At 55.6% G+C, this 9,433-nt stretch overlaps 2 protein-coding genes across 2 annotated transcripts; one reads left to right on the top strand and one right to left on the bottom strand.

Moving 5' to 3' along the window:
• The first annotated feature begins 505 nt into the window (after nucleotides 1-505).
• Nucleotides 506-7,042, top strand: PHF1 (PHD finger protein 1). Its single transcript, XM_042448993.1, has 12 exons — nucleotides 506-598; nucleotides 757-842; nucleotides 1,269-1,417; nucleotides 1,648-1,743; nucleotides 2,079-2,147; nucleotides 2,602-2,725; nucleotides 3,045-3,112; nucleotides 3,864-3,992; nucleotides 4,220-4,361; nucleotides 4,604-4,707; nucleotides 4,810-4,869; nucleotides 6,145-7,042. The coding sequence occupies exons 2-12, from the start codon at nucleotides 807-809 to the stop codon at nucleotides 6,494-6,496; spliced, it is 1,329 nt and encodes a 442-aa protein (XP_042304927.1). The 5' UTR covers nucleotides 506-598; nucleotides 757-806; the 3' UTR covers nucleotides 6,497-7,042.
• A 337-nt stretch (nucleotides 7,043-7,379) lies between these two features.
• On the bottom strand, nucleotides 7,380-9,353 carry CUTA (cutA divalent cation tolerance homolog). The gene is made up of 5 exons (XM_042448995.1): nucleotides 9,034-9,353; nucleotides 8,744-8,803; nucleotides 8,572-8,617; nucleotides 8,037-8,086; nucleotides 7,380-7,573 (listed from the first exon to the last, which is right to left on the bottom strand). The coding sequence occupies exons 1-5, from the start codon at nucleotides 9,333-9,335 to the stop codon at nucleotides 7,459-7,461; spliced, it is 573 nt and encodes a 190-aa protein (XP_042304929.1). The 5' UTR covers nucleotides 9,336-9,353; the 3' UTR covers nucleotides 7,380-7,458.
• Nucleotides 9,354-9,433: the final 80 nt, after the last annotated feature.

The following is a 9,433-nucleotide window of genomic DNA, read 5'->3' as shown; positions in this document are numbered from 1 at the left end:
AGTTTGAGGACGACTCCCAGTTCCTGGTGCTCTGGAAGGACATCAGCCCAGGTCAGTTGCAGGAGTGGAGAGCACCCCCAGACCCACGGCCCACCAGCTGCCCCCCCATACGGACCTACGAGGAGGAGACCCTTTTTCCATGCCCAGTCTGCCCACCTGTTGCCTCCTCTCCATAGGAAGACTGGGGGACCCCCAGCCCCCAAATACGCCAACAAAGATGTCTGCCATATACGTCCCCCTAATATAGCTCCAAATATCCCTCCAAATATGGCCCCTTAATATGCCTCCAGCCCTGCCTCTAAATATGCCCCCAATGCCCCTCCAAATACGCCTCCCAAATATGCCCCTCTGACCTGGATGTTTCTGCAGCTGGTGAACCCAGTTCCTCTTTGCGGGCAGGACTAAGGGGACAAGGGTCTAATTCAACCACCACTTAGCCACTCTGACGGGTCTCCCTTCCCTCCCCGCATATGTCCGTTTGCCCATCTGTCCATCCAGCGGCCATCCCTGGAGAGGAGGCCTCCTGCTGCGTCTGCCACTCGGAGGCTGTGACCCCTGAAAACCGTCTGGTGCGTTGTGCGAAATGCAGCCACAGTAAGTGAGTCCTTGTCAGTGAAGCCTGGGGAACTGACCACCACAGGACCGGGCAAGCCTTGCTCTCCTGGGCAGCTGTGGGGAGGGGCAGGTTGGTGGGATTGATGGGGGGGTTTCCCTGCCTGTCTCTCAGCCCCCTTTCCTCCCCCCCCCCCCCCGCAGCCTACCACCAGGAGTGCCACCTCCCGAGGGTCCTGGGGGACGGGGCGTGGATGTGCAGGCAGTGCGTCTTCGCCGTGGCCACAAAGGTGAGCAGCGAGCTGTAACCCCCATAATAATCCTGCCCCATAGCCCACAGGAACCCCACCCCAGTGGTGGGCTCCCCCTCCATGGGGGTCCGAGGGAAGGGCCATTCTGTGCCATTTCCCCCTTTTCTGTTCATTCCCAGATTGCGTCCCCATCATCCCTCCTTTCAGTGTGTGGGATTTGTAGTTCAGCAGTGTCCCTACCTATCCCCCCCCCTTTTTTATGGGAAAGGGGGAGGAGGGTATTCTACAGCGTAGAGTTGGAAGGGTCCTCTAAGGGTCTTCCAGTGACCCCATTTGACCAAGCAGTGCCATGCTCTTATTTCTGTGGGCCCCCCCCCCCCACCGGGGGGGCTACTTATGGGGCACAAGGGCTTCTGACTTTGGGGGTCTGTCTCTCTCTCTCTCTCTCTCGTTTTTCTTCTGCAGCGGGGGGGTGCCCTGAAGAAGGGTCCGTACGCCAAAGCCATGCTGGGCATGAAACTGGTGCTGCCCTACCAGCTGAAGGCCCTCGACTGGGACGCCGAACACCTCACCAACCGGCAGCAGTGCTACTGCTACTGCGGGGGTCCTGGGGAGTGAGTTCAAGGAGCTGCTGGGCAGGGGGTGGGGTTGCTTTGGGAGTCTGCAGAACACTTCCTCCCCTGGCCATTGGGTCAGATAAATAGAAGGAAGGTCTGGCCGTGGCCCCATGGATATTCTGGAGATCTCCTGGTTTGGGGGTCCCCATTTCCCCCTCTCCTGGTTCCCCCATTTCTGGGGGTTTGGGGGCTCAAGGGAGAACCCCCTCCCCATTGTATCCCCCCAGGTGGAACCTGAAGATGCTCCAGTGCCGCCAGTGTTCCCAGTGGTTCCATGAGGCCTGCACCCAGTGCCTGAGCAAGCCCCTCCTCTATGGGGACAGGTAAAGGACCCTCCCCAAATTGGCTCAGGAGCTTTCCTGGGGAGGGCTGTTGCTGCCAGCCAGTGTTTGCAAAAGTGCCCGCCCCCAGGGCATTGCGGCCCCATAGCTCCCACAAGTGGGAGGACCCTTCCCAGCCTTTCTAATTTGGGGGTGCCCAGGCATGACCCCCAGAGGTGAGCAGACATAAATCCCTCCTTGAAGGGACCCTGGGTGTGGGACCCTAGAAGCTCCTGAAGGTCTGGGCCCTATAAAGGGCCCTGAATCTGATGCCGTGGGGGTGGTGGTGGGGAGCTGCCCACTAAACCCCCTTTGACTCCTCCATGGGGCCCCCACAGGTTCTACGTCTTTGAGTGCTGTGTCTGCCGCGGGGGCCCTGAGAGCGTTCACCGGCTGCCCCTGAGATGGTGAGTACTGTGGGGAAAGAGGCTGGGTGGGAGCGGTGTGGGGTAGTGTTGGGGGCAGGGGGAAAAGGGAGGGACCCCAGAGGGACCCCCAGAGGGGGTCAGTGTGCCAAACCAGAAGAGGAGGAGCAGGATTCGAACCTGGTCTCTAGAGTCCTAGTTAAGCGTCCAACCTCCTATGCCACGTGTAGCGTGGGTTTTTTCTTGGTGAGATTTCTTCAGAGGAGGTTTGCCCGCTGAGGTTGAGAGAGTGTGACTTGCCCAAGGCCACCTGGTGGGTCCCCAGGACTGAGCAGGGATTTGAACCCTGCTCCAGGGAATCCTAGTTCAGCCTGATAAGCCGTGTAGAGTATTTTTCCAGGGGTTTTCCTTGGAGGAGGTTTGAAGCTGCGAGAGCCACCCAGTGGGTTCCCAGGGCCAAGCAGGCATTCAAACCCAGGTCTCCCCTGCCTTGCAGGGTGGATGTGGCGCACCTGATCCTGTACCACCTGAGCATCTGCTGCAAGAAGAAGTACTTTGACTTCGAGCGGGAAATCCTGCCCTTCGCCAGCGAGAACTGGGACAGCCTCCTCCTCGGGGAGGTGAGGTTGGGGGTCACGGGGGGATGACCCCAAGGGTTGTCGCAAGGTGGGGTGGGGGCACTGTTCTAGCCCCACAATCCAGCTTTAATCGCAATGTTTGCCATCCTGGGGAGGATCGAAGCTGGAACCCTCTGCCAAAGAGAATTCTTTTGACTGACACCAAACTACAGATCCCAGGACTCCATTAAAGCATGATTGTAGTTGTGGGTGTTGACTCAATCTCAGGAGGGCACGGGATTTGGTTTGGGGTTTTGGGGGGCTCCAGTGGGAGGTGGGGAGTCTCCCTCTCTTTCTGACCCCTTCTTTTTCTCCCGGTCAGCTCTCAGACACCCCCAAAGGAGAGCGGTACAGCCAGCTCCTGACTGCCTTGACTGGCCACAAGGACAGGTAGGACCCCATGCCCCACAGCTGACCGGTTCCCCCCCCAAAGGGCCCCCCAAAATCTGCAGAGGAGGAAGAGGACAGAATAAAACATTTAAAACTACAGTGGATCCTCCACATCCGCTGGGGTCAAGGGGGAAAGACCCCTGGGAGAGCACACCTCTCTAGGAATCAGCAGGTCCTCCAGTGCAACTCTATGGCCAGTGTCTGCCACACGTTGACCATAGACTCATGCTGGAGGACCTACAGATGCTAGAGATATGTGTTCTCTAGGGATCTCCAGCACAGCTCTATGGTCAATTTCTGACCTAGAGATTCCTAGAGAACATCAGAACTGCTGGCCCTCATCCGCTTCCCCTCCATCACTCCCTTCTCTTTTTGTGTCCTGTTTTTAGATTGTAAGCCTGAGGGCAGGGAACCACCTAACTCAAAGATAGTGTAAATTTACAGCGCTTTATAAATAAAGGTTAATAGTAACAATAATAATGATGATGGGACCACAATAGTAAAATACAGCAGTAATCTAAAATGCAAAAAAAGCTGCTTGTTTTTATCATCATCATCATCAACAAGGCAGCATACAGTAAATTGAGCTTAAAACAATCAGGATAAGCCACATCCAATTTACAAAGAAGGCCTTTTCAAGAAGGCAGGGTGCTGGGGGGGGGGGGGGGATGAAATTTAGGGTATGGGGGGCCCAACCCCCCCATCTCGCTCGAGGGCCCCCATCCCCCCCCCCCCAAATATTGTGATGCAGATTCATCTCTGGAAAAGAGATCAAGAAGCGCAAGGGCCTCTTTGGGCTCCACCTGCGGGTCCCGCCACCCGCACCGCAGATCGGAGACGATTTTGGAGATGGACGGGGGGCCCTTATCTCGGAAGGCAGGTGAGGAAGAGCAAGAGGAAGAGAGCCGGCCTCCCTCCACTCCTGCCCCCTTCTCTGCCCCCCATGCACCCCCAATCTGGGGAAGCAGCAGCAGCAGCAAAGGATGCTGGGAAGGGAAGTGGCTGCTGGGTCAGGCCATGGTGGGGGTCTCCCCCCCCCCGAATGACCCCTCTCTGCGCTCAGCAGCCCCCCCTCCATGCTGTGCAGATAAGGAGGGTCTCTTACAGGTTCCTTTCAGGGCAGGGCAGGCGTGGGAAGGGGTCGGAGCGCCGAAGAGCCCGGCGGCGCCAGGGCGGGGGGGGTCTGGCCCCGAGCGTGGACTGGCATGGCAACATGAAGAGGGAGCAGCCGCAGGAAGCCCTGGCCCAGGTAAGCAGGGGGATCGCGTGGGGGGCACATGTGGGGTGACCACCCTTGTGGCTTGCCTAGCAAGGCTGACGCTGGAGAGTGCCATTTTTGGCTGGAAACAAATGACCCTTAAGAGGTGGAAGGAACCCCCGGGGTCCATGATGTACCTTGTTCAAGGGAGCCTCCTCCAGAAAGTAGAACCCCCCCCCCACCCTCTCTGGCCACACACCCACCGGCCTCCCTTCTCTCCCCTCATGGCTCAGGAGGAGGGACGGACCCCGGCCAGCGCTAGCCAGGGCTACGGCGGCTACGGCGGCCCATCCAACACCTACAACTTTCGCCGTACCGATGCCCGCTGCCAGGACAGGTGAGGATGCGCCTGGGGAGGGGGTCCATCCCGCCACCCCTTCACCCGGTCACACAATGCAGCTGCCCCACATTGACCCCAACCCCTCTCCTTTCTCTGCAGTGCCTCGATCCGGATGTTCGCCTCCTTCCACCCCTCGGCCAACACTGCAGGGACCTTGAGGTGAGCAAGACCCCGGCTCTGGGCTTTCCTTCTCTTTCGCCTGGGCAGCAAAAGGCAGACATTTTGAAGGTTGCAGACTCATATTACATTCAGTCCTCCACATTTCCACCTTTGAATTTTGCAGATTTTTTAGGGTTTTGATTAATAAGTCATTAGGTCTTCCAGCCCAATTCTGCCAAAAGTTGACAATAGAGTTGCACTGGAGGACCTAGAAATTCCTAGAGCAGTGTTATCTCAGGTTAAAAAAATAGTGTTTTCATATTTGCCACATCTGTGGTTTTGACTTTTGCAGATTTGATTATTGGCAGATTAGATTAATATGTCACATCTAGGAATATCTAGGTACTCAAGCCCAACTCTATGGTCAACATCTGCCAAAAGTTGACCGTAGTCGCACTGTAGGAGTTAGAAATTCCTAGAGAGGTGTTGTGCCAGATAAACAGTGGTTTCTTATTTGCCACGTTTCCAGTTTGACCTTTGCAGATTTCATTAATCACAGATTTGATTAATGTGTTCTCTCTAGGAATCTCTGAGGTCCTCCAGCGATGGTCACCCTCCACCAGAAGTTGCACTGCAGGACTTCAGAGACTCCTAGAGAGACCACTTCTCTAGGCAGCCTCTGGCTGCAGACGTTGAGCATAGAGAAAGTCAGCCTCTGGTTTGATTCCATTCCAATGCTCAATTATTTTATGTTTTTAATTGTACTGTTCTTTTAAATTACAAGCTACTTTGAATCCCAATTTTTAGAGAAAAGCAGGATACAAATAAATACAATAATGATGAATTATGTTTTTATAATAAATTATATATTATATAGATGTTAACATCATAAACTGTGTAATAGAATCATAGACTCAGAGTTGGAAGAGACCACAGGGGCCATCCATCCGGTCAGACCCCTTCTGCCATGCAGGAACTCTCAGTCAAAGCCTATCCAACAGAAACAATTCATAGTTGTTGTTCTTATACTTATATCCTGTTTTTCTCCAAAAATTGGGACTCGGAAGTTTGTTATAATTGTATTATTATTTATCATTTATCATTTCCTCCCAGGTTTGGAGGGAAGGCTTCTTGTTTTCAGTCATGAACAGGGGGAAATGGCAGTTCCAGAGAACACTGAATGCATTACACTCACTCGGATGAGTTAATGGGGCCAGACTTACATTTAAAAAAGTAACTTCTCGACAGCGACCGGCCTTCAGGAGGAGGAAGGGGGTTTGGAGGCGCTGGACTTCTGGGGAATGGGCTGATAATGGTCTCTTACCCTTTTTGCAGCACAAACAACAGCAGCAGCAGCAGCCATAGTGGCTCCTCCTTGGATCCTCCAGACGCAGCGGCACTCGCACCCGGCTCCTCCTCTTTGACGGACCCTGAGAGCCCCGAGCAGCCCACCACCTTCCCGCCTTCTTGCCTGGCCACCAAGCACCACACACAGCCGCCCCCCTTGGGCCCCTGCGCCCCCTCCGTTTCCCCTGCCGCCCCCGCCATCACCGCCACGACCAGCAGCTACTTTGGGGCCATGGGTCGGCTGGCGCGAGGGGAGGCGGTGCGGATCCTGGCCCGGCGGGTCACGACGGACGGCACCGTCCAGTACCTGGTCGAGTGGGACGGGGGAGGGATGTTCTAGCCCCTCAGTTGGGGGAGGCGAGGGATTGGCTGGAGTTTCCACTGCATTCCGGAACGGACAAGAAGATGAGGAGAGGGCAGCACCCCCAGGACAAACTGGACTCCCAGCTTTGCTTTGTGCAACAGGGGGAGAGGAGTGGACCCCTGGGAAGGGAAAACTGAGGCGTGGAGTTCCACCAGACTGAACCTCAGAGGGGCCACGAACTCCATGAACCTTGTTTCCAGGGGGCAAAGAGACGCAAGCCCCCTCCCCAGACACCATTTTCTCCTCCTCCTCCCTCGTTCCAGCTGTCTTTGCACAAGAGGTTGATTTGGGCTTATTTTTTTATGGTTCGTCGGTCAAGAGTTTTATGTATGGCGGAGGGGGGGGCGGCCAGGAGGGAAGAAGGGGCTTCCTTCCACTCCAGAAACGCCCACCGCGCCCCCAATGTCCCCCGCCTGCATCGCTGCTGCTTCCCGTGTCTCGTGGCCACCGCCGCCGCCATTGCTGCTGAATAGACTCTGTACAAATCGCGCGTCACACCGAATAAAAATGAGAGAGAAAGAGCGGGGGGCTGCTGCGGGTGATTCCTGGATTGGGCACCCCCCAAAAAGTAACAGCCACAGAGCTGCTGGTGTCCTCCCATCTTGAAGGACTTGGCTGCAGCTCCCAGCATCCCTAATCCACAAGGACTGTCACTGCTGCTTTAACTGCCTTGGCTCAAGGCTATGGGATTTTGGGAGTTGGAGTTTGTGCCCCACCACATACTCCTAGTCCCAGAATTCCATAGCCTTGAGCCAGGCGGCTGAAAACCTCAGAAATCGGAAACAATTGGGGGATGTTGGGAGTTGTGCTCCAAAATTCCCAACCACATTTGTTTTTAATCATATTTTTGCAACAACAATTATTGGCAACAGTCATGTATTTTAATCCTATGTTTGTAAGAAAAAACATTTGCCATGTGAGCCTGGCTTCCTGGCTCTTCACTGGGGGGGCTTCTCCTCCGGAACGGCCTCCTCGACCCACCGCAAGTACGGGGGGTTGCCCTCCTGGATTGGGACCGCGATCACCTCGGCGACTTCATACGGGTGGATCTTCCTGCAAGACGAAAGGCCGGGGGGCTGGTCTCCGTCTCCCCCCAATTCCACCCCCCTTTCCTGGCCACCATAAAGCCCCTAGATCACACACACATCCCTCCATATTTGTGGCTTTGATACTTGCAGCTTTGATTATTGACGGATCTGATTAACGTGTTCTTTCTAGGAACAACTAGGTCCTCCAGTGAAACTTTATGGTCAACTTTAACCAAAAGTCAAACTAAAGGAGGACCTACTAGGCCTTTGTAGCTCCTCCAGCACAGTTCTATGGTCAGTGTCTGTCGGACGTTGGCCACAGAGTTGCCCTGGAGGACCTAGAGAGTCCCAGAGAGGTTCCCTCTCTGGTAATAACATGGCATTTTTGTGATTTGTGGTTTTTCCATATTCATGGGGGTCTTGTGCCCCTAACCCAAGCGAATATGGAGGGTCAAGTGTGTGTATGACCTTGTCTCCATAGCACTCACCGGATGAATTCGGCCAAGGCGGAGACGCGGGAACTGCGGGTTTTGATCATCTGCAGAAGTGAAGAAGGGCTGAGACAGGGTCCCCCCATATATCTCACTGTGCTCCCACACCCACATGTGCGCACAGAATAGGCCCACACTAAAGAAGGGCACAAGGCATTGCCTACAAGCAGGAAGTAGCTGCCCCCCCCCTCCCCGCGTTGCCACCTAAGAGGGGAATCCCTCCCTCCAGTGGGGCAGCCCCCCATCCATCCTGAGCCTGAGAAAAGTTACTTTTATTAGCCACCCACAGCCAGGAGGGACCCTGAAAACCGTAGTAGTAATAATAATAATAATAGTAATCTATTTATTTATATCCCGCCTCTTCCCTTTTGGGGATTGAGGCAGGTAATAACCGAAGGCAACAGAACAGTCCAAAAAGGGGGACAGAAAAGAGAAGTTGTATATTTTTAAAATAGTAGTGGTTTTCTGGGGGGGACCTGCAGAATTGGGGGGGCTGCCCTGTTGTGACCCCTGTCCGGAAGACCCCACTCACCAGCAGGACCTCTGAGTCCTCTTCGATCTTCCCTTTCCATTCATAGCTGCGAGGAAAAGAGAGATGCAACTAAGGAAAGGGGCCCACACTGTCCAGGCCCCGGCACTTGATCCACGTGGAGCCTACAGCTGATCCCCAAGACCGGGACCCACAGCGAGGGAAGGGGGCTCACATGGAGGTGATTTGGGGGACGAGGTTCACGCAGGCCGCCAGCCGCTTCTCCACAACCGCCCTGCAGGGAGGAAGGCCGGAGGTGAAGGGTCAATGGGGGTCCTCCCCACACACACACACGGGGCAACCCACAGCCTCCTCCCCCAGTGTCCCCTGGAGAGACTGCCCTGACCAAAATGGGCTCCTTCTTGTGAATGGGAGTCCCACTGGTCACTCCTGCTGCCAGCAACAGTGGTGGCCCCATTGTCCCCAAGAGGGGTGACACTGTCTGGCCCACCATCGCCCCCTGACCTGGCGATCTCCCTGGCGACCATCTGGTTGGGGCAGGTGACGAAGGCGGCTGAGAGGGTCCCGGGGGTGTAGGTGGAGGAGGCGGATGTGGGGGCCTCAGGTCCAGCCGTGGAGGCCATGGAGGCAGCAGGAGAAGGCGAAGCGGAGGCTGAGAAGAAAGAGGCCAGGAGGCGATGGGAGGCGGAAAGAGGCTGAAGGAGTGCGGTCATCAGCAGCGGCAGAGAGAGGAGGAGGACCTGCGGCACAAGGGGAACAATGGAGGCAAAATGGAGGGGGCCCCACCCACAATACGGGACCCCCATGAGGGGAAGAGGGCTGGGGGAGTGAGAGGATCTTTGAGTAAGAGATAGGGATCCCTGGGTAGGGCTGGGAAAGTGGTGCAGGTCCAGGGTAGGGGGGG

Source organism: Sceloporus undulatus, chromosome 2, assembly GCF_019175285.1.
Source record: "Sceloporus undulatus isolate JIND9_A2432 ecotype Alabama chromosome 2, SceUnd_v1.1, whole genome shotgun sequence".
In the NCBI taxonomy this organism is placed as follows: domain Eukaryota; kingdom Metazoa; phylum Chordata; class Lepidosauria; order Squamata; family Phrynosomatidae; genus Sceloporus; species Sceloporus undulatus.
Note: the sequence above shows the minus strand (reverse complement) of the source record. Positions and strands in the feature narration are given on the sequence as shown.

Excerpts from the sequence above, each read along its gene's own strand:
- CUTA (XM_042448995.1), bottom strand. The coding sequence starts at position 9,335 with ATGGGGGTCCCGTATTGTGGGTGGGGCCCCCTCCATTTTGCCTCCATT. Across the intron at positions 8,804-9,033 it reads GTCGCCAGGGAGATCGCCAG|GGCGGTTGTGGAGAAGCGGC; the intron begins GTCAGGGGGCGA and ends TCCTCCCTGCAG. Across the intron at positions 8,087-8,571 it reads AGGACTCAGAGGTCCTGCTG|ATGATCAAAACCCGCAGTTC; the intron begins GTGAGTGGGGTC and ends TCACTTCTGCAG.
- PHF1 (XM_042448993.1), top strand. The coding sequence starts at position 807 with ATGTGCAGGCAGTGCGTCTTCGCCGTGGCCACAAAG. Across the intron at positions 3,113-3,863 it reads TTGACTGGCCACAAGGACAG|ATTCATCTCTGGAAAAGAGA; the intron begins GTAGGACCCCAT and ends ATTGTGATGCAG. Across the intron at positions 4,362-4,603 it reads CGCAGGAAGCCCTGGCCCAG|GAGGAGGGACGGACCCCGGC; the intron begins GTAAGCAGGGGG and ends CTCATGGCTCAG.